The sequence below is a fragment of the Molossus molossus genome, unplaced genomic scaffold (assembly GCF_014108415.1).
Source record: "Molossus molossus isolate mMolMol1 unplaced genomic scaffold, mMolMol1.p scaffold_m16_p_21, whole genome shotgun sequence".
Taxonomy (NCBI): domain Eukaryota; kingdom Metazoa; phylum Chordata; class Mammalia; order Chiroptera; family Molossidae; genus Molossus; species Molossus molossus.
The window spans coordinates 27,492,925-27,515,481 of NW_023425357.1; the positions used below are offsets into that span (position 1 = coordinate 27,492,925).

At 47.6% G+C, this 22,557-nt stretch overlaps 1 protein-coding gene across 1 annotated transcript in view; it reads right to left on the minus strand.

Annotated features, from left to right (window-relative positions):
* The window catches only part of VAT1L (vesicle amine transport 1 like), a 164,841-nt gene that overhangs the window by 74,993 nt on the left and 67,291 nt on the right, over window positions 1-22,557 (minus strand). The window contains exons 4-7 of the mRNA XM_036275024.1: window positions 17,796-17,938; window positions 8,787-8,890; window positions 6,501-6,556; window positions 1,563-1,757 (exon numbers count right to left, since the gene is read on the minus strand). Coding sequence (XP_036130917.1) covers window positions 1,563-1,757; window positions 6,501-6,556; window positions 8,787-8,890; window positions 17,796-17,938 — 498 coding nt within the window. The remainder of the gene's footprint in view (window positions 1-1,562; window positions 1,758-6,500; window positions 6,557-8,786; window positions 8,891-17,795; window positions 17,939-22,557) is intronic.

Genomic DNA, 22,557 nt, shown 5'->3' on the forward strand with positions numbered 1-22,557 from the left:
GACATCAAACTAAGAAGTTTTTGTATGCCCTGGCCAGTGTAGCTCAGTAGTTAGAGTGTCAGCCCTCACACTAAAGGGTCACAGGTTTGATTTCCGTCAAGGGCACATACCTGGGTTACAAGTTCGACCCCTGGCCCGGGTTGGGGAGCATACAGAAGGCAACCGATTGATGTGTCTCTTTCACATCAATATTTCTCTTTCTCTCTGTCTCTCTCTCTGCCCCTCTCCTTTCTTCCCTCCCACTCTCTCTAAAAATCAATGAAAAAAATATCCTCTGGTGAGGATTAACAACAAAAGAAAATTCTTTGCATTAAAGGAAATTACCAACAAGATGAAAAGACAACTAAAATATGAATGAGAGAACATATTTGCCAATAATACATCTGATAAAAGGTCAATGTCCAAATACAAAGAACTCAACACCAAAAAAATCAAATGATCCAATGAAAAAGTGGCCAAAGGTCCTGAATAGACACTTATCCAAAGAGGACATAGAGATGGCCAATAGACATGTTCAAAGATGCTCAACATCACTAATTATCAGAGAGATGCAAATTAATACCACAATGAGGTATCACCTCACGCTTGTCAGACTGTCTATCATCAATAAATCCACAAATGACGAGTGTGGAGAAAAGGGAACCCTGCGCTGCTGGTGGGAATGCAGACTGGTGTGCCCACTGTGGAAAGCAGTATGAAGTTACCTCAAAAAATTAAAAATGGAACTGCCTCATGACCCACTGATTCCCCTTCTGGGAATTTATTAGAAGAAACCCAAAACACTGATTCAAAAAAATATACGCACCCCTATGTTCATTGCAGTGTTATTTACAATAGCTAAGATTTGGAAGCAGCCCAAGGGCCCATCAGTAGATAAGTGGACAAAAGAGCTGTAGTACATTTACACAATGGAATACTACTTGGCTATAAAAAAGAAGGAAATCTTACCTTTGGTGACAGCACGGATGGACCTGGAGAGTATTATGCGAAGTGAAATAAGCCAGTCAGAGAAGGACAAATACCATATCATTTCACTTCCATGTGGAATATCACAAAATAAACTAGCATACAAAATAGATACAGAGAACAGACCGACAGCTATTCGAGGGGAAGGAGGGTGCGGAGCTGGGTGAAAAAGGTGAAGGCATTAAGCAAAAAGGAAGAAAAACCTCATAGACACAGACAACAGGATGGCGGTCACCAAAGAGAAAGGGGGTGGGAGAGGTGGGAGAGGTGGGAGAGGATAGAGAGGAGATCAATGGTGATGGATGGAGACTTGAATTGGGGTGGTGAACACACACTACAATATGCAGATGATGTATGATAGAATTGTACACCTGAAACCTACATAATTTATAAAAAAATAAAAAAAAAGAACCACTAGAGAACTTAAAAATATTTTTTATATCCAAAGTACCACACTATGGGACAATGACTTTTAGGACCGTCATTTAAAACAAAGCAACGTAGAGAACAACCGTTTAGTACAAAGTTGTGTTTGGCTGCCCAAACCCGCCTGGACTACAAAGAGAGCGTTGTCTGGGGAACAGCAGCATTCTTACCTCCTCCAGGGCCCACAGGGAGTCCACAACGGGCTTGATCTTCTTCTGGGTGTAGAGTGCCAGGAGCTTGTCCACCACCCCTCGGATGAGGCCCGCGCGGCCCTGCTTGAAGAGCAGATTTAAAAGGGAAAACCCCGCGATGACTTTGTTCTCTTCGTACAGCTTGATGGGGTTCACTTTCTCGACCTGCCACCACTGGAGAGAGGGGGTTTCGGGTTAGGAGGACAAAGCCACGCCGTGTTCTCAGCGTATCGGGAGGGGATGGGCTGCACAGGGCCAGACGCAAGCTGGCCAAGAGGTATCTTTTTTTAAAGTTACAAAGTTCATGCCAAGAAACATCTTGGCTCACAGGTGAACAGTTGTCAAGGTTCTAAAACATTGCTGTGCATGTGGCTTTCTCCATGTTTCATGTTTGGCGAAAGTGACTGTTTTTCCATATTTTAAAAACTCACGCACCATCTAAAAGACTGTAGAAACCTCTAGGCACCCAGACAACAGGGTCCACAAAATCCTGACTGGAAATGGACCTGGGGAAAATGTGCAGCGCTTCTTTAGGGAGCACTTCACCTTTCTTACAGGCAGTACGCCAGACTCGGGCAGAAGAACTATCTAGGCATCTCGGTGAACGAATGTCCGTGGACTGATTACCAGTTCTGTTGACAATTTGCTTTTACCACTGTCCTACTTTGACTCATTTTCCTCACCCATGAATGTGGTCCATGTGTCGATGGGATGTTCTCAGTTCCATGGTGGGTTTTCTACAACAATTTAGTTTCAAGAGAGTGATCAAAAGTGTGAGCCCTGCCCTGGCCGGTTTGGCTCAGTGGTTAGAGCATCGGCCCGCAGACCAATGAGTTGCGGGTTTGATTCCTGTCAAGGGCACGAACCTCGGTTGGGGTTCATCCCGGCCCTGATCGGAGTCGTGTGAAAGGCAACTGCCCATGTGTTCCTCTCGGTCGAAGTTTCTCTCTCCCTCCCTCTCACTCTATCTGACGATAACTGGAAGAATATCCTCGAGTGAGGATTGAAAAATAAAGTGGGAGCCTGGTGGGGGCAGTCCCTGTTACCCTCGAATCTTGGCTCAGGGAGGACTTTGGCGGGAGTGCTCTCTTCAGATGTGGTTGGTGTATTTTTTAAAGCATCTGTGTGGTGAGCGCATGGGAATCTACAGACAGTGATGCCTGTGAGCAGAGCTCAGGATCGGGGGACAGAGAGCTCTGTCCGGCGACCACTAGGCCACATGGAGCTGGGCGCGGCATGTGGCTCGGACCAGCAGCTCTGGAGCTGCATCCTGGCTGTGCAGCTTGCCCCGTTATTCTCCGTGCTTCGTTTTTCTCAGCTACCTGCCGGGGCAGGTCATTGCCTCTGCCGCTTCCTGGGAGAATTTAGTGTAAAGCACGTGGCTTGGTGAACGGTGGTGGTGGTGCGGGGGTTGGTGAAGGCAGGGGGGTGGCATAGAGGGTTACAAAGTGCGCTGGGGACATGGTAGGGGCAATGACATTGACTGAAGGTGTGGCTTTCCCAGGGGGATAACAACAAGGCTGGAGAGATGACATAACGCATCAGACAAGGAAGAGTGAGCAGTGTGATTCAGGGACAAGGAAAGGAGTGATAAAACCATAGTACTGGGGCTGAGACAGTGGTTCTCACCTGGGGCAGTTTTTCCGGAGGGGACATTGCTAATGTTTAGAGACATTTTTATGGTGAGGACTGAATGCACCGCCTCTAGTGTGCAGACATCAGCAATACTGCCCAACACAAAGTGCACAGGACAGCGCCTGGCAACAGAGAATTCCTCAGCCCAAAATGTCAGTAGCTCTAAAGGTGAGAACCCCCGGACTAAAGTCCTCCGTGGGATACACACAACATGCAAACCTGGCTGCTTCTTTTCTGATCTCTCATCTCCCAATCAGACATGAAAATATGTAAATAGTCCATTAACTAGCTGCAGAAATGGTCATCCAACTGCTTTGTTCCGATTTAAATTGTGATTCCTTTGGTGCCGGTTTGAATTTGGAAATCCAAGTTCCAGTTTCCGGAGGGTTCTAAGAGGTGAGCTGGTTATTATTATCAGTTTAATATTGAAGGCAAAGATGAATGTGATGCACTTATGAGCTTTCATAACATCTGTGCTATCGTTCTGCTCATTTATATCTTGCCTCTTCCCAGGATTGACGAAGCTCAAGAAAGTAAAAGATCTGATTTACTTTAAGTGAGAAAATCATACTAGGAAAATAAGTGTGAGAATGACGGGCTTAAGTAAGGATCAGGTTCATGCACAAAATTCTTTACCAAAGTACATTCCCCAAGGGCCTGAGGGCCAGCTCCGGGAGAGATATGCATTTCACCGTGGGCTACTTGCCAAAGAAAGCAAAAGAAATCATTAATCACTTGATCCGCAGTGTATCTGCAATGCCTCAATCAATACTTGTGAAATGAATGCTGAATCTACAGTTGCTGCCGTCGTGCTTGAGTTCCAGAGCCGAGGGCCTGATCTGGAATCCCAGTTCTGCCACTTACTAGCTGTGCAACCTTAAGCAAGTCACTTAACCTCTCTGTGTGCAGCTTCCTTGCTGTCCCTCATGGGGTCCTCCTGAGGGGTAAATGTGTTAATACATACAAAGTGCTTTGCTCAGTGTCTGACACGTACTAGGTACTCTGTAAATATAAACCAGCTTTATTGTCATCGCATGTCGGAGGGCAGGTTTCGATTTCGTGAACAGGCGCTCTGAAGTTGGAGTCAGACTGCTCTGTAAATGCCAAATGCACCTGTTATTTATTTCTTTTTCTCCTCATCCGAGGACATTTCTCCATTTTGTGTTCAGATAGAGTGGGAGGGAGAGAGAGGGAGAGAGAGAGAGAGAGAGAGAGAGAGAGAGAGAGAGAGAGAGAGAGAGAAACATCGACGTGAAAGGGACACATCGAGTGGCTGCCACCAGCACGACCAACCAGGGCCAGGGACAAACTGCAACCAAGGCACGTGCCCTTAGTGGGAACCGAACCCGGGTCTCTCTGGACTGCAGGCCAACGCTCTAACCGCTGAGCCAAACCGGCCAGGGCCAACTTCACCTGTTATCAGCATCATCGTTACTGTCTGAAAGCAAATGGCTGCTTGTCAAAGAGCATGCGCAAGCTCTGTGGGAGGTTGCAGGTAGCACATAATTAAGATAGCTAAGTGAAAATGCCCTGTGTAATTACAAATGTGCTTTAATTCCTAAGTCTTTCTTGAATGTACTGAAGACAATCCCTTCCTAGAACCTTCCAGCACAAAGGCATCATCCCTCTCCTTGGCATGCCCTATCTTCAGTTTGCTCCCTACTGACCAGCTATGTTGGGCCAGGCCTCTGGAAGGGAACAGCCTTCCTTCTTGACCTCCGACTATAAAGTGTGCGGGCAATCACCACCCTTGGTTTTGGCAGGAGAATCTCGGCCTCCGTCCTGGCTGTGTTTTTGTGTTCGCCTTCACGGAACCTGGCACCCTGCAATTATTTCATTAAAACTGTGTGTTGAGACTGTGCATTGGGAAAAAAGGGAAAACACTTCTTACAATTGTGTGTAATTTGGGAGCAATTTGGTTACCCCGCAGCAGGCTGTCAGCCTCACGCTAATTACAGCCACAGAAACAAGCCGCTGTGAGTGACAACAAAGTCAGCCTTCAGGGGACATGCTCCAGGCAGCGTCCTGTATTAGACGCCTCCTGCTCCTGGTTTACTCTGTAGCTGCGATGATCCTTGGCCTGAACTTTAAAGTTCAAATGCAAACAGAGGCCCTTTCCTTATAACTGCACAGGGCAGGAAGTACTGACCACTCCAGAATCACACAGTGTTGGAGGTAAAGGCTCTGGCGGACAGTGCCGGCACTTACAGGACATAGGCATACTCCGCAGCCACGCTGGGAATGCATTTAAATCCCTTGCCACAGCTTGACCTGACCACCTGCTTAAAATGCCTCTAGCCCACCCTGCCGCGTTCTATTTCAGCACCCTGCTTTTAGTTTCTTCAGAGCTCCCATGGCCATTTACAGTCATGTTATTCATAGGTTTTACTTATCAGTTGTTTTTCTCATTAGAACGTAAGAGTCACAAGGGCCTAAGATGCACCTCCCTCTCTCTCTCTCTCTCTCTCTCTCTCTCTCTCTCTCTCTCTCTCTCTCGCTGTGACTCCGGGGGCCGGGCTCAGAGCACCAGAGGGCAGGTGCTCAGAAGATGCCAAGAAAGGGAAGCGACAGGGACTGCTCAGGAGTCTGGGAGGAGAGGAGGCAAAGACAAGCTCATAGGAGAAGCAGCAATCCCCTGTTTTGGGGGGGACAGAGGATAAAATCAAAGTTCAAGCCCAAATTCTTTAATTCTAACAAGTCTAGCTCTAGGTGAGAATATAGGTCCGAGTAGTTTCATAAGAGGGTAAATGCCCAGAGATGTGGCTTTTCCACTGCAGACAAACAGTAACCTCTGTATTCAGAGCATGATTTTCTAAGACAAATGGTTCATAAAGTTGCCCAGGTCTAAAAATCACCCCAGGAGTTTGCTCAAAAGGGACATCTGCATCTCCAACTCAGTAAAATGAGGATGCAGAGATCTCTAGTACCCACAGAAACTTGGTCAGAAAGTGGATTTGCTCTTCACGGAGCAAACAAATGCACTAATGCTAAGTTTCTTTTCAACTGATGATTTAAAACATCAACACGTAGCCATCTCTGTTGAAAATCAAAGTAAAGCTTTCTGGGGATTCACAGACACTCCCCGCTCCCTGCCTCATTTAGACAGAAGCAACCCAAGTCATTGTCCTGACCATGTGTAGTGAGCAAGGCGGAATGCAGGCTTCACCGAAGATGAGTGATGCAGATGGACAAACAAGGTTTAGGTCATTAGGTCCATGTCCTTAGGTGGAAGTGCCCACAACATGCACCACCATAGTACACGAGCCACGTATACATACGTACCGATTTTGCAAAGCTGAAGAAGCTCTTGGTCTCTCCAGTCACCATGTTGGATGAACCTGAAAATGAAAGATTCCCAAATCAACGACTGCTAATGAAAACCAACATCTTTCCCCCTGGCCAGCTTGGCTCAGTGGTTGGAGCATCAGCCTGCGTACCAGAGAGTCCCAGGTTTGGTTCCCGCTAGGGGCACGTACCAAAAAAAATAAAAAAGAAGACCAACATCTCTCATCACGCATGAAAGAATGGTAGTTGTTCCATCCAAAACCGTCAAGAGCCTGAGTCAGCCTGGGGGGAATGAGGATAACGGAGGGGGTGGGTGGTGTCAAGCTGACTTCATTTTAACTAAGTTACTCTGGCTCAAAAAGGAGTAACATTTCTCAAGGTGGTCATTTCATTTCTTTGGAAAGTTGGGCATGTGGCCACAATGTGGTTTCAGCCAACACGCTAGCAAAATGATGAGCTGCGGAAACAGCTTGTTGGCTCCATCCTTAGAGACTGAGAAACGAACTCCTATGTGAGCCTCCTTTATGGTTTGAATTTGGTTCCTTGGCAAGTAAGGGGCTTGGGGCTTTGACCTGGGCGGGGCACTTCAGTGGTAGGAAGAGACTGGGATGAGCTAAAATTTAGATGGATGGGAAAAATGGCACAGAGAGGAGCAGACGAGAGTGAAACAGGTCCAGAAATAGTGTGGCCAATTCCTGAGCCCCAAAGAGGTCTGGGCAGAAAGGTAGAGACCACTTGAGAAAAACGGTATGAGAAGCTGAGCTTTGCTGGTTGGAATCAGCACTATCAGAGGGAAGATGGGAGGTGAAGTTGGGAAAGGTTCCCTAAGATGTTCTTGCAGAGAGAAAAGACTCCTCGGTGGGTTCCCAGGGGGTTGGGGGTGGGTGCATGAGAGAGTTCTTAAAGTTCAGATCCCTAATGGGGCCTTTTCAAGGAGTTTCTTTACTTGTCGCCATAGAACTGAGAGTAAGTTTTTCTCAGAGAACTGTTACTTAATAAAGACAAAACAAAACCAGCAATGTATATTTTAAACTTAATTATTTGGCCTGGGTAAACTAGTAGCCAGTTAGTTAATCACTGCTTCTAATTTTATGTGGTGACTACCACCAAGCCTCATGGTACTAGGCTCCAACTACTTAGTAATCAAGTAATCAGTGAGACACTGTGATATGATCAACGTGTATTCCATGAAATCTATGAAACCCGGGCAAAAATAGAATCAGTAACTAAGTGAAAAATGAATTAACTGTCCATCTGCATTTGACTCACATTTTAGTCATATCCAGTATCCCTACACTGTGCATCGATGCTCAAAGCTTCTCTTATCAACAGTAAAATCTGAAAACTATGTGTCCACCCCCAAAAACTTTCAAATATGTGGCCACTATTGAAAATACCAAAATGTTCCAGCAATGGGAAGCGTATTTCCTCTCTTCCTTTCATAACGATCTGATGATAACAAAAAGATGCTTGACTATTTATACCTCTCGATGATCTCTTTTATCAGCCTTCTCTGCTAATAGCAAGGAAATACTTTTTTTTTTCTTCTGAGTTATACAGAGCTAAGGCTCAATTTTCTATTGTACCTACAGGGCACAGAGGTACCAAAAATCTTGAATGTTGGATAACCCAATGTCATTCGGCTTTGCAATGGGACATCTGGCTTCAGATATATATATATTTTATTTTGTAGAGACTGATGTTTACATCACTTTGCATGCCTATGAAAGGACAGAAGAAGAATGGGGAGGGGGGCTCTGGGGTCTCATTCCGCGAGAGAAAACCTGCTCCCTGACGTCCTTCATAGATCCTCCCAAACCCAAGGTGCAGAAGCAGATCTGTGCTCCACCTACCCAGGACTCCTACCTTGACTGGGCCATACAGGCATGGTCCAGAGAGTGTTGTTTGGAATGTCATCTCTGATACCGAAGAACCTCTTCTAAAACCCCACACCCCAGCCACTGCTCTCTGTTCCTTCATTTCCCAACTGTGCCACTTTCCATGGGTCAAGCCCCGCCTCCGTGACTCCGTGGGCTTGGCTTGGTCCCTTTTGCAATAAGAAGTATTCTTGGGAGTAACAAAGCAGTAGACATACCTGTCACTTGTGTCATTGAAAACAACTAATGCCAATAGCACTATTTTGCAAACCATCAAAAAAGTAAACACCCCAACCTCATTGCCCCAACAGAGCAACGCATTTCAGTTTCCGGAGCCTCTGTCTGCCAGCACATGCGCCGTGCTCTTCGTCAGTGAGCGTGTGCCCCGCTCCCGGTTAGCACTCACCATATAAAATGTAGGTTCCCAGTGGTTTGAGAAGGCTGAGACCTTTTCCAGTGTTGTCCCCACAGAGGCAATCCAAAACAATGTCCACTCCTTCCGCAGAGATTCTAAGTGGTAAGAAGACAAAGGACAATACCATAACCCATCGGGGACCAAACTGTGTATCTCTTTCTTTTCCTGTGTCATATTGTTTAGTCCCAGAATCAGGAAGAGTGATAGCTCTTGAGAGTAGCAATAAATAGGGCAAAATCCCAGGAGGTGGATTTATCCTCCTGGGTCCAAGGACAAGAATTTTAGAAAGCTGGAGGCAGCTGAGAATCTGGCCGGTGGCTGATACAGGGAACGAGCCTGGACTAGGAGAATGCGCGTGGACGCCAGGCAGTACGCATTGTATCTAGCTGCCTCACTCAGCTTTCTTGTGCCTTAGTTTTCTCCTTTGTCAAGTGGAGCTGGCATGTTTCCTTCTGCTAAAAATTCAATGAGGTGACCAATGAAATGCTTGGCCCATTGCCAGCCCCATAATAATCACCCCATAAATAAGTCTGTCAATAATTCATATGTGTGGAGCTTGAGTTATGTGCCAAGCTCTGTCCAAGGTGCTGGAGACAGAGCGGTGAACAAAACCAACATGTTCCCTGTCTTCATGGGGCTTCTGGTCTCGGAGGGATTGGCTTTCTTCCGTCTCCACTCCCCTCTTCAGTGAAGCTATAAAAACCATGTTAATTTAACTTGCAAACTTCTTTTTGTCCAAGCTCCAGGTTCAATCTAAAACATGGTCTTTGAGGAAAAGGGTTAAATAGAGAAGATCTTCCTACAGCAATGGGAGGTCCCAGACCAGAGAGAATACTCCATTTGCACTGTTAGGAGTGCATTTATTCCATTCATTTATTTATACCTTCACTGATTCACACATGCATTTAACAAACATCTACTGGGCTTCCACTGTTAGAAGATATGCAGGAGAGAGCTCTGAAGATTGTAGGAAAAATATCGATGCCCATGGAGCTCCTGATTGTGGCTGGGTCCTGTTCCACTCAGAATAGAATGGCATTTCCTCAGATTTGTGAGTTTGCAGGATTATCCTGTTTTAGCACATAATTCAGTTTTTCCATCCCCACCCTCATCCCCCAGGAAAATCTAGGCACTGCAGTGCATGTCAACAGTTGTGACCACAGTGCCACTAACTCGGAGACTTCACGTGTTATCTCCTGGGTCAGACACTAGATGGACAGCTGAGTCTTGGTGTGAGTAAGCCCTTCAAAACCTTCAAGTCAAGTCTAAAATCCATCCCATTACAGAGGCTCATCTGAAATGATCAGATTCACTTCTACCTAATAGAGCTCTTAACTGCACAGGTGTGTCCTTTCAAGTCCCACCTGTAAGTTCACAACTAGGGCATTAGGCCAGTGGACCGCAGACCTAAGTGTGCATCGCAGAGGGCTCACTGAAACACAGACTGTAACGTGCCCACCCTCCCCTCTCCTTCTAGCTTCTGGTCTGGGGAGGGGCCCAGGGATTTGCATTTCTGACGAGTCCTCCAGAGAGGCTGATGGTGCTGATTCTTCCACCATGTTTTGAGATCCTCTGGTCTAAGCCAGTTAGTTACTCAAGAGCCAAGCCAGCAATTTTTCAAATCAGTAATTAATTTGTTCATTAAATATTTAGCCCTGGCACTGCACTAGGCACTGGGGGATGTACTGGTGAGCCCACACAGATTTTATTTCTCCCTCTTTGGAGCTTACATTAGGCACATATTAACCAATAATTACACAAATAAAAATTTAATTGAAACTGAATGGGTCTAGTGTCACAAAAGTATTATGAGACCATCTACATCGAGGGTTTGCTCACTCAGGAGTGCCAGAGAAGCGGCCCTGGGGAAGTGATGAGTGGAGGGTGAAGGCGTTCGCTAGGCAAACAGTGCCGGGAATAGTGTTCCAGGCAGAGGGATTGGCATGTGCAAAAGCCCCCGTGGTGGGAGGAGCCTGATGAGCGGAAGTCTGGGAAGCAGGGGTCCTGAGGGGTGGAGTAGAGCGAATGAGAGGGAGCTTGCTGTAAGGTGAGGATGGAGAGGCGGGAGGGAGTTGAAACGCAGTGTTGCTGGGCTTGAAGGTGGTGGTCAGGTTTCCACCTCACATCCCAAGACGAGTAACTCCGCTCTGGTCTTCCTCCCTTCCACCAGGTCCATTTTAGCCCAGTTTGTTCACTCCTCTGGCGGTGGGACCCTGCTCTGCCCTACTAGCCAGCCCTCCTGGGCCAGCAAGTCTTCCATGTGAGCTTCCTTTTCCCAAGACGTCTCTCTTTGCTTACAGAATGGCTGTGCTTAGGAGCAGCGTCCCACACACTAGGCTGTGCACACCTTCCAGGGCACTCTTGATGGACCTGCCCAGTCCTGAGTCCTCATTTTTTGCCTGATGCTTCTCACAGCTATATTCTACTTGTGGGTCCACATTTTCCCCCCACAACCTGCCAATCAAATCTCCTTGTATTAGCTGCCCCACTGCGGCCCATTTCTCAATCCTCTGGACTCCGTAAGGGGGAACCTATAAGTCTCTGCCCACTTTCCCATCCTTACTTCCCACTAATTTTTCAAGGCTTCCTAACCTCTGGCTATCCCTAAAACCCCTACCTCAGGGCCTTTGCATGTACTGTAATCTCTGCCTGAACACCCTCTCCGCAGCTCTCCTTAGAACTGACTCCTTCCTCCTCATCCTTCAGGCCTCACTCACATGTGACCTCCCCAGAGAAGCTGTAAGTAATCACCGCCCCCTGAAGTGATCACCCCACCCCCAAATTCTCTCTATTTGAGCTCCCTTTATGCTTTAATGTCCACAGTGGATACTTTTTAGTATCGATCATGGGCTGTAATTATTCTACTTATTTGTTTGCTTACTCACTGACCGTCTCTTCCACCGAAATGAAAGCCCCGTGACACGGGGACCATGTCTGCGCTGCTACCTGTTGTATCCTCAGCCTTTCTCACCCTGCTGGGGACAGCACTGGTTCTCAGGAAATGTTGATCGATTGCGTGACTGAAGGATTAAATGGATAAGTGAATGAGAGAAATAGACTGTGATTCCGCATCTCTCTGCTGTGCTTCCCACAAAGGCCACTGACATTCCGAGTTCTGCGTCCCCCAGTCCTTTTGCCATTAATCTCCACGGCCGTCCGGGGAAACGGAGGCTCACGGAGGCAGCGCCCTGCCCAAGCTGATGTAACTGGCACAGCTGGACCTCAAAGGTCGGTCTAGTGTAAGTGCGGCGCTGATGGCCTTTTCACCACGCTGACTTTGAGACCTACTAAGTGCTCAAACCAGCATCATTGGGAGCACGGCTTTAGTAAGCGGCTCTGGGGAAGCGGTCCATTTAACGGAGTCTTTGAAGAAGCCAGGCTTCAGTTTTGCCACTGAAAATAAATGTACATGTATTCAGAGTTAGGCCCTGTTTTCCCATACAGGGAGGCCAACGGTTTCTATTTCCAGGCAGCTTTTTTCCATCCTAGATTATAGGAGACACCAAGGTCAGGGTCCTACACACTGGTCCTGCACTTCCAGCCACTGGACAGCCATTCACTGCGTGCTTACTTCATGCTAGGCCCTGTGGGTGCTGAGCTGGGAATACACAGACGGAGGTTTGAGTTTATCCCTGCTACCCAGGAGCTGAGGGTCACTGGGAGTTAGATGATGAATGGGCAGCCCAGACGCGGGGTGCTCACAGCTCCAAGAGGGTGACTCGGGGGCTGTGGAAGAGAGTCCTCTGCTGAGCACTGATGGATGAGCAGGAACTGGTCAGGTGCGGAAGGGAAGGCATTTCACAGTACAACAGCCTGACTTAGGGCCATCCACGGAGTAGGCCCAGGAGCCTTTGGGAGGCCAGCCGTGGGAACGAGAGGCCCTGGCCACGGTCTCCTCCCAGAAGACTCAAGGCTGGCTGCCACCACCGCCAACTAGTGTGGGGACAGCGAGCAGCTGTGTGGCCGGGGAACAGCAGCATAGCACTGGGCTTAGGAATGTGGGTTTCATCTCAGTGTTAAGTGTTTAGTTCTGTCCCTCACTGGCTGTGTGACCTCAGGTGAGTTACTTGGTATCTCTGAGCCTACGTGTGGAAGGAGAGGATGGTGGTAACACCTGGCCCGGGCATCCCTGTGAAGCCTGAATGAGTGGATGCGTGTGGAGCGCAGGGCCCGGCTCACGGTGCCTCTGGGTCCATGGTAGCTTTTGTTACCACCTTTCAGAGTGTCTGCCTTAAAGAGTGTTCTTCTGGTTTGGTAAAAGACCATGAAAGAAAAACTGCAAAACCTCAACAACCCAACCATCAGCCAGAGCATCCTTCAGGGTGGGTAGAGCCACCAGCCCAGAAACCATTAGAACAGGGGCTCAGTGACCTTGACCCTCCGAGGAGAGCATGTCCCACATTCAAGAGCACCTACTATGTGCCGGGAACAGTGCTGAGCACTTCTTACGTCTCATCTCATCGACACATTATGCCAACCAGCCCTGTGACTCACGGGACATCATCCCCCTTTGATGGATGAGGAAACCGAGACTCTGTGGGTTCAGGCGACTTACCCCAAGGCCCATGGTGGGCAATGGGAGGACGCTGGTTTGACCCCTCGCATCTAGATATTAGGTGAGGGCCCCAGAGGCGGAGTAGGATTTTACACTGAGCTGTGGCCAGCCTCGGGGTGACCACCACTGCACTTCTGGGCCCCACAGTCGTCCAGCAGGGGCTGAGCAAAGCGGGGTCATTCCCTGGGCTCCACGCAGGAAGGCGCACTGCAGGCCTGTGTATGCGGCCCACCGGCTCCTCCCCACGCCTTTCTACTGCTGAATTCGGTAAAACAGGGTTCGCACATGCTCGGGGTCAAACACGCCACAGATTCATTCCTCCCCCTCTCACTGCATCCACAGGTCAGGGGAGTGGTGGGGTGAGATGCAGTCTGAGGAAGGGAAGCTGGCGGAGCTGATGCCATTCCCTGGCTCCCCCGGGTGAAGATGCTTTGGCCGCGTCTGTCAAAGCGTTAGGCAGACACAGCTCCTTCTGAGGTTAGCAATGGCCCTTCGTTGGAAAGAGCGCCATCCCTCGTGCAGTCATTATAAGCCCAGTGCAGTCACCGAATGGGACCCAGCTGAGTCCACTGGAAATGCTGCCAGCCCCCCAAGCAGCCCGGGGTGGGTGCCCCTCAGTCATGCTCACATCAAAAAGCACCCTAGCAGCTCCTTTCAATGGAATAATCATGAGAAGCACAAGCAGTGAGGTCGTGTCCCAGGGGCGCAGGGCCAGCCTCATTTCCTAGGCCCCCTATTTCTGGGGTGCTCGCCTTGCCTCCACATACAATCATGACTACATAAAGGCGGGAGGGTGAGGGCAGAGAGCCATACGCCACGGATGCTATGTCTGCCTTTTCCTGCTGCCATAAACCTCCCCAGATGAAGCACACACAGCCCCAGCTCAGGGCTTCTCTGGGCCAGATTCAGCAGCCGGGTATTTTGAAATTGCTAATCTAAGACTTTCGTGTCTGGCCTTCCTTGGTCCCCAAGTCCTCACCCCTGTATCGAGAATGCCAGCTCTTTGCTCCCCACCCACATGGATCAGTGAAGAGTTTCTCCTGAGGGGTGGCAGGTCCCACAGAGCCATCGCTGGGACAGAAACCCTCCCACTTTGCCAAGAAATTCATTCCGCTTTATTGTAACTTTCCTTTCCAGTTGGATCCTTGGCTCTCCACTCAGTCCTTTTCCTGAATTCCTTTCCTCGGAGAACTCCCCTGTGCCATAGCTTTACCATCACCTCCAACCTACGGACAGAGAGATGGAGCTACTGCAGACTGCCCAGCGCGGCGCCTGGCACACAGTAGGCCTCTCACAGAGGGCTGAACAGTGTCCAGTGCCCAGAGGGTGAGCTCAGCAGCCAGTGCACAATAGAGGCTCCTCACAGGGTGCCAAGCACAGTGCCCGGCACACATTCGTAGATGTTCAGTATCAATGGCTCCCATATGTGCTTAGCAATACCACCTCGAGGAATCCGTTCTTGACCATTTTCTGTTCTGTCCAGGTGATTACTCTCATTAATTTCCACTACGTCTTGGTTTCTTTATCTGTGAATGAGGAACTGTCACTGCAGGGCTGCCGGAGGTACACAGTGGTCTCACTGCGAGGTTCAGCAGAGGGAGAGACCAGCCGAACCCGGAGCTATTATCCGCCTGACGCTGCGCTCACTCGCCTGCGGGGGACTCGCTCCCCACCGCCTTCTACCTACTGGAATTGCTCCCATCCTTCATGCACCCCTCAGGGGCTGTCCACCCTGCTGCTCTCTCCGGTTTTTCTCTCCTCTTTGTTTTATGGCCCTTAACATTCGGAGACACATATTTTCAAGGCTCCGAAGTCTTGTACTTGTTCCAAGCAGAGGCATCTCTCGCCTCCCAAACAGAAGGACAAAGCGCTGCGAAGGTGAGGTCGGTAGACCTGGTTTCCCCCATCCCTTTGCAGTGCTGGGCTCAAGGCTGAGAGTGTGTTCAACAGAAGCTTACCCAGAGACTGGTTTATAAAAGCCTTCGCATCTCAAATAATTTTATGTTGTTATTTTTTCCTCGTTTATCAGACGCATAAGAGTGTAGGAACAAGATGTGCGATCAGAAAAGAAAGAGAAATACTCCGCGTCCCCCTCCCCTTGCATGTTGGCGGTTGGATTTCTCCCCCCTTTCCGTTCATTTTATGTTCTCCCGAGTCGAGAATTTACACAAAGCTGTGATCACAGTGTAGATGAAATTTGGCAGTCTGCTTTTTTCACTCAATATGCTACCATGGGTATTTTTTTCCATCTTGTGACAGAGTCTCCATAATTATCTTTCTTTCTTTTTTTTTAGGGCCTGCATAATACCAAAGTGTGTGGGGGTAGCATAATCCGCCGAACTATTTTCCTTCTGCACGGAGGCGCTTCTGCATCTTCCTGAGTGCAGACAGCGGCGCTATAACTCACCCGCGGAGACTTGCTGCGCACCTACAGTGAGTCGGCACCTGTTGCTTTTTTCTCCCTTGGGATTATTTCCTGAGGACAGGGTTAGTGGGACAGAGGGCATGAACATATCTGCGCTTCCCGCTCATTTCTAGTCTAATTCCAGGGTCTCTGCCTAAAAACATAAGGAACTGTTGGGAGTCACACTTGAAAGAGGTGCTGGTGAGGTGGGTCTCAGAAGCTGCTGCCCTCTGCTCTGCCCACAGCAGTGGACATCACTGATCCAGGGCTACAGGGACCAGGTCAAGGACAGGGAGGGACAAGGGGATGGAGCCACTACATGGGAAAAGCTGGTCACAGACTGTCCCTCACATCTCAGAAGCGCCACCCCAAGCCCCTCCAGGTGCACAGCTGTCCTCAAATCTGCCCCGCCTCTTCTGATGCTGGCCCTGGCACATGCCACGCCCCCTGGTCAGAAAGGCTCTTCCTTTGGCCAAATTCTCATCCTTCCATTCACAGCCCAAATCTCACTCTTGGATGGACAATATGTCCGATCCCAACTGCAGGTGTTTACTAGCACCTTGCATTTCTCCAACAGGGCACCTAGGGAAATTGTAAATCAATGCATTTTTAAAATTTCTTCTTTGTGTTTCCTCTTGTCCAACTAGACTCAAATTCCATGCAGATGGTGACTCTCAAGGTGGTAGTCTGGCTGTGTCTCCCGCCCTGGCCCAACACAGACATTCCGTGCTTATTCAGCAGGTCGGTACATGAATAAAGGGAAGGATGTTCACCAAAATATCAGTAAGAGGATGAAAGCAAAGACTGCTGAGGGGACAGTGCTGGTTCATTTTCCAGACCACAGCTTGACAGACACGAGTTCAAAGAAGGGACTACTTAAGGGTTATGAAAATAGGCAAAGGTAAATCTTGGAAGTCTTTAAAACATGCCTGTGATCTACAGGCTTCCGAGAACCAGGTGGCGAACTTCTAACATCTAGCTGTAAAGCTCTCTCTTCATGTCCTACTGGAAATACTGGGACAATTTTAAATTACGGGCACATCTCTCCATTCAAAATTTAAAAACAAATCTGAAAGTTCAGGCTATCAGAGGACTCTCCTTTCCAAGAAACTTTCACTTAATCTGGTCTAAATGTACCATCTCAGACAACCAGATCTCCCATCCCTCTAGTCCTTCAATGTCATCTTAATGGGTGGTTTGCAGAACATTGTGATGTTATTATTAGGATGCTTGCTGGACACCTTAATTCCTTTGTACCTTACGACTGAGTGCTGATCAATTGAAAATACAAACACACTGGCTCTGGGACATCCCTGAGTCCCCTCAGAAGCTGGGAGTGGAGCGGGACCTGAGAACTAGCCTTGAACTCTGAGCAGCAGGCGAGGTGAAATGCACAAATCATCTGAGACCATGGTGGCAGCTGGGTTTTCCACCTGATTCTCTGTGCTGGCATGCATAGAGCCATGATCAATAGCTTCAGGATCATGGGTGGAAATGGATCAGGTTAGAAGCCAACGTCCCCCTGGGTGACTGCAACAGCCAGCAGACTGATCTCCCGCCTCCAGCCTTCCCTCCCCCGTTCATTCTATGCAGACCACCAGTGACTGCTCAAAACCCAAATCTGATCATGTGACCACTTTGGTTCTTCATTGGCCCTCAGTTTTACCCAGGTTGAAGTCCACATTTCCTTAGTCTGTGTGTGAATAAATGAGAAACAAACTTCTCTGTGTTAAGGCAGTGTTATAGCAGCTAGCATAATAGCTTTGCAAGTTATAAATTAGCTTTGCAAGTTACTTAACTGCTCTGTTCCCAGGTTTTATCCTCTGCAAAAGGGGGATATGAATGAGGTGGTTAAGAGGATTAAATGCGCTAATACAAGTGAAGTGTTTAGCACAGAGCTAGTCATACTAAGCCCCTAATATATATGGACTATTATCACTATATTAGTAGTATTAGCCTCCCTTCTAGATGAATTGCAACTGTTCTTTCAGAGAGAGAAGGGCGAGGGCCAACCTGGTGATCTTTTGAGCAAGCTCCTTACCTTTTCACTTCTTGCACATAGTCTGCATTCCTGTCGAAGAGGTGGGTCACGGAGTCTTTGATGGCTTCATGCTTGAAGGTAGAAGCTGTTCCAAAGACCGTCACATTGGGGATAGTGGAACACAGCTGAGCCACAGCCTGGCCCTAGAAGTGAAATACAATGGGCAGGTCACACGGGAGCCACCAGCCAACGACCCAGTCTTGCTGAGTGTAGAGCAGGATCTCTCAACCTTGTCACCACTGGCCAGTTTTAGGCTGAATTAGTCTTGGTTGTAAGGAGCTACACCGTGTATTATAGGATGTTTAGCAGCCTCCCTGGTCTCCACCTACTAGGAGTCAGTTGTGACAACCAAAACTGTCTGTAGACATTTCAAATGCCCCTGGGGGCAAAGTCTCCCTTGGTTGAGAAGCACTGGTGTAGAGGCGTGTCAGTATGAGCCAGCGAAACTCCAGCACAGAGACTTAACAACTGTTACTTAACCATACCGAGCCTCAGATTCCTCTTTATAAGTTAGCATTAACGGCACCTACTCCACAGGGATCTTCAGGGATATCTTAGTTTGGATTCCCCCAGAAACAGACACTAAGGTGAAGATGTGAGTGTGAGTACTTTATCAGAATACAACTGCAGGCAATAACAGGGTATCAAGACAGAAAAAGAAGGCAGCCCACACAGGGTATGTTATCAAGCCCATACCCACTGCGGCTACCTGGAACTCAAGCCCTCTGAGGAACCCTGTGAGTAAGTGTAGAATATACTTCAGAGTTATCCCAACCAAGTGAGGAAGCCGGAATATTATCCACCAAATCTCCATCTGCTATCGGTTGAGGGTTGCTTCTGCAGCAGTAACTCTTGTGCATGTCTGTCTTGTCCTCAACCTCCAGCATGTTGAGTTGAGTGCAGAGAAGATATAGTGTGGCCAGCAACATCTGCTACAAGGTGTTAAATGAGGCAAGATGTAACACCAGTCAAGCACCGGGCACAAATGAGGGAACTTAATAGGTACTAGTAAATCCTAATCATCTGTACCCTTCAATGGCTTATTATATCCAGAGTTGAGATGTCCAGCTATAGAAAGAAAAGGCCAATGCATGAGGCTTAAATATTAAATGATCCAGGAGAAATCACAGATGCAATTAGAAATGGATGATTTTTCCATGTCCTTTTTCAGTATGCTCAGAAATTTAAGTCATTGGACAAAATACAGTGACCATGTACAATCAGAAGCCTTCCTCCCAAAACCAATTTTCTGGCAAATAAGATGCATTCAATTTCAGAATAGAAGAGTACTGTCTCTTTCAGTGTTTCGTCTGCCATCTCTAGGAGGGATAAATTATTATGGAGGGAACTTATTCTACCAAAGTCATCTGTGATATTTATTTCTGCCCATCACTTGATTCACATGTCTTCTTCATGTCGGTGGACTAAATTAGGTTGGCGGGTCAATTTGTGGAAATTTAATTCTTCCAACATTTACAATTAAAGGAATCAGAATGCCAGACTTAGAAGATCATCCAATTACCCTTTCCAATCATTGTTTTATGGATGCGGAAAAGGGACTTGGGAAGGTTAAGGTGACCCTGTTCTTCAGAGGCAGATCTGAGATTTAAAGCAAGGTCTCCTGATTCCCAGTCATTGCCATTTTCAGTTATGCCATGTTGTCAACTTATTTTGACATTTAAGCTAAGCAGACTTTTCAGTTGCAACCTAAAATAGGCACAGTACTGACATGCTAACTTGGAGGTCAACATTTTAGAACAGGAGTGTGACCCTAAGACTCCAGAGAGGCTTATAGTTCTCTGTTCTAAGAATAGCTTCGATTAGTTAAGTTTTTTGTCCCCAGATTTTAGAGAACAAAGAAGGAGCTGTCCTCACTAGTGAGTGTAAATAGCAGCAGTCAACAGAGCAATCCTCTCAAATTCCACAGGGCTTGAGCCAACCTTGCGCGTGCTGGGATGGGAGATCGAACAACTTCCAACATTCGAGTAGTTCCTCCTGCCCTCAATCCGTAAGCAAACATGACGCTTATCCAGTCAATTCTTTTTCAAAGTCCTATTATGTACTCTGTGCTATAGATGCTGGAGTGTCAGAAATGGTCAACACGCCTTAATCTCCATCTCTGGTCCCCAGTGTCTCACTGAGTCCCAGAACTGCATATCGAACTACTGTTTGGGCACCAATCACCACCTGGCTATTCAAAACTAATACATGTAGCTCCACTGACCGCAAACAGAACTCGGGGCCATCTCCAAATGAGTTTCTCCTTGTATTGGTTTGTTAGCACCGTTGTAACCATGTTCCGCACTGGGTGGATTAAACAACAGGAGTTATTGGTCCACAGTTCGGAGGCTAGAAGTCTGAAACCACGGTGTCAGAGGGTTGGTTCCTTCTAGTGGCTGTGAGCAAGAGGTCCGGTCCAGGCCTCCTCCTCGGCTTGTCGAGGGCCGTCTTCCCCTTGTGTCTTCGCATGGCATTCCCTCTGTGTGTCTGCGTCTAAACGCCCCCTTTTTAGAAGGACACCCGTCATCCTCAATTAGAGGTCACCCTAATGACCTCATTTTAATTTGATTACCTCTGGAAAGACCCTACCTCCAATTGATGGCCTATTCTGAGGTGCTGGGAGATGAGATTTCATCACATGAATTTTGGGGAGACATGATTCAACCCATAACACTCCTCTGCCTGCATTTCTGCCTCAGTGGATGGAATCACACCGTTCACCCATCACCAAAGCTAGGAACCCGGGGTTATCCGGGCTCCTCTTCTGCTCTCACCCACACGTCCCATGAGTCAGCAAGTGTGTTATTTCCACTCCCCCTCTCTCGTGACCTAGTCCCGTTGTCATACTCCCTCCCCTGGATCATGACAACACTCTTCTGACTGGCCTGGCGGTTTCCGTGCACATTTCCCCCTGTGGACAGAGTGGTTTTCCTCAAACACAGCACTGAGCAGTTCCCCACTGGTTCAGAGCGTCCCAGCACGTGGCGTGGCTGTCAGAAGGAAACGCACACCCTTCGTGGCGCAAGGCCGGCCCTCACCGACCTGGCCAGTCTACCTCGTCACACGATTTCCCTCCCTTTCCAGGGTCCGCTCCCGAACAACACAGCTTGAGCATCCCTGGTGGACATCTGTCATGAGCCTGGTGCCGTACAGCCCGTGGCACTCTCGGAAGGAGTCTTTTTCAAAATCCTCAACCCAACATGTTTTCCATTGATTTTCAGATAGAGTGGGAGGGAGGGGGAGAGAGAGAGAAACATTGATGTGAGGGAGACACATCGGTTGGTTGCCTCCTGCGTGACCTTGACTGGGGCCAAGGATTGAACCCACCACTGAGGTATGTGCCCTTGACCAGGAATCGAACCCATGACTCTTCAATCCACAGGCCGACACTCCAACCGCTGAGCCAAACTGGCCAGGGCCTCCAAATGAGTCTATATCCTTATCTTACTGAGGCAGAAGCTGAGTTACTTATATATTTATATTATTTTTTAATATATGATGTATGAATAGTATGTATGTAACATACATTGATATACAAATATTATATCATTAAAATAGTGTAGAATTAGTATATGTATATATGTATAGTATATCTGTATATAAGAGTAATATCTAGTATATAATATTCCATTTATAATATTTAATTCATATAATAATGCAGTATCTCCCCCCTTATTGATGGTTTCCCTTTCTACTGTTTCAGTTACCTGAGGTCAACCTCTGTTCCAAGATGTTAAACCGAAAACTCCAGAAATAAACAATGCGCAAGTTTGAAATTGTGCACCGTTCTGAGTAGCGTGATGAAAGCGCACACGGTCCCACTCCGCCCTGCCTGGACTGCCTCGCCCGGCTGTCTCCAGGCTGCGTACGCCTCCGGGGTGTCACAGTGCTTGTGTCCCAGTCACTTTTATTCTATTGTTATAATGGTTCAGTTTTATTGTTAGTTATTATTGTGAAGCTCTTACTGTGCCAAATGTATAAATGAAACTTTATCACAGGTATGCACACTTAGGAAAAAACGTTAGATAGATAGATAGATAGATAGATAGATAGATAGATAGATAGATAGATACACAGACAGACAGACAGACAGACAGACAGACATAGGGTTCAGTGCTGAGTTTCAGGCACTGGGGGTCTTACAATGTATCCCCTGTGGATAATGAGAAGACTATTGTAACACAATAATTAATAGAATTATTATAGATGCATACATAACATAACTAGTAGAATACACAAGTACTATACATTACATCATCATTTATATTCTTATATAAATAAGAATGTGTAGAAAACACAAATTTAGTACCCATCTATTTGCAGCCCCCCCCCACCACACACCTTTTAGCTCTATTACTTAAATCCGGCCCCGAGAGCCCCTTGCGAGACCCTCCGTGGTTTTCTGAAGTAAGTAAAGCTCAGCATTCTATATTTCATTCTATATTTCAGCAGCAAAGCACCCCCTCACCGCTACAGAAAGTGCACTCGCCCTTCTCCGGCTCCCAAGGTGGAAGCAGGATCAGCACCTCATTTATCCTTGTTCCACCTGCATGCCTGGCAAATAGCACGGACTCGATAAACATTTGTGGAAGACAGAATGAATTTTCAATAAAAAGGATTTTGCAATTTACCTGCAGACCCAGAACATAAAGTGAACAAGACAATCCATTCTCCCAGCAACAGCCATAAATGGAGATCTGCATGTACTTGTTTTTAATTGATTTTGCTTTCCCTCTCCAGGATGTACGAATTCTGCGACAAG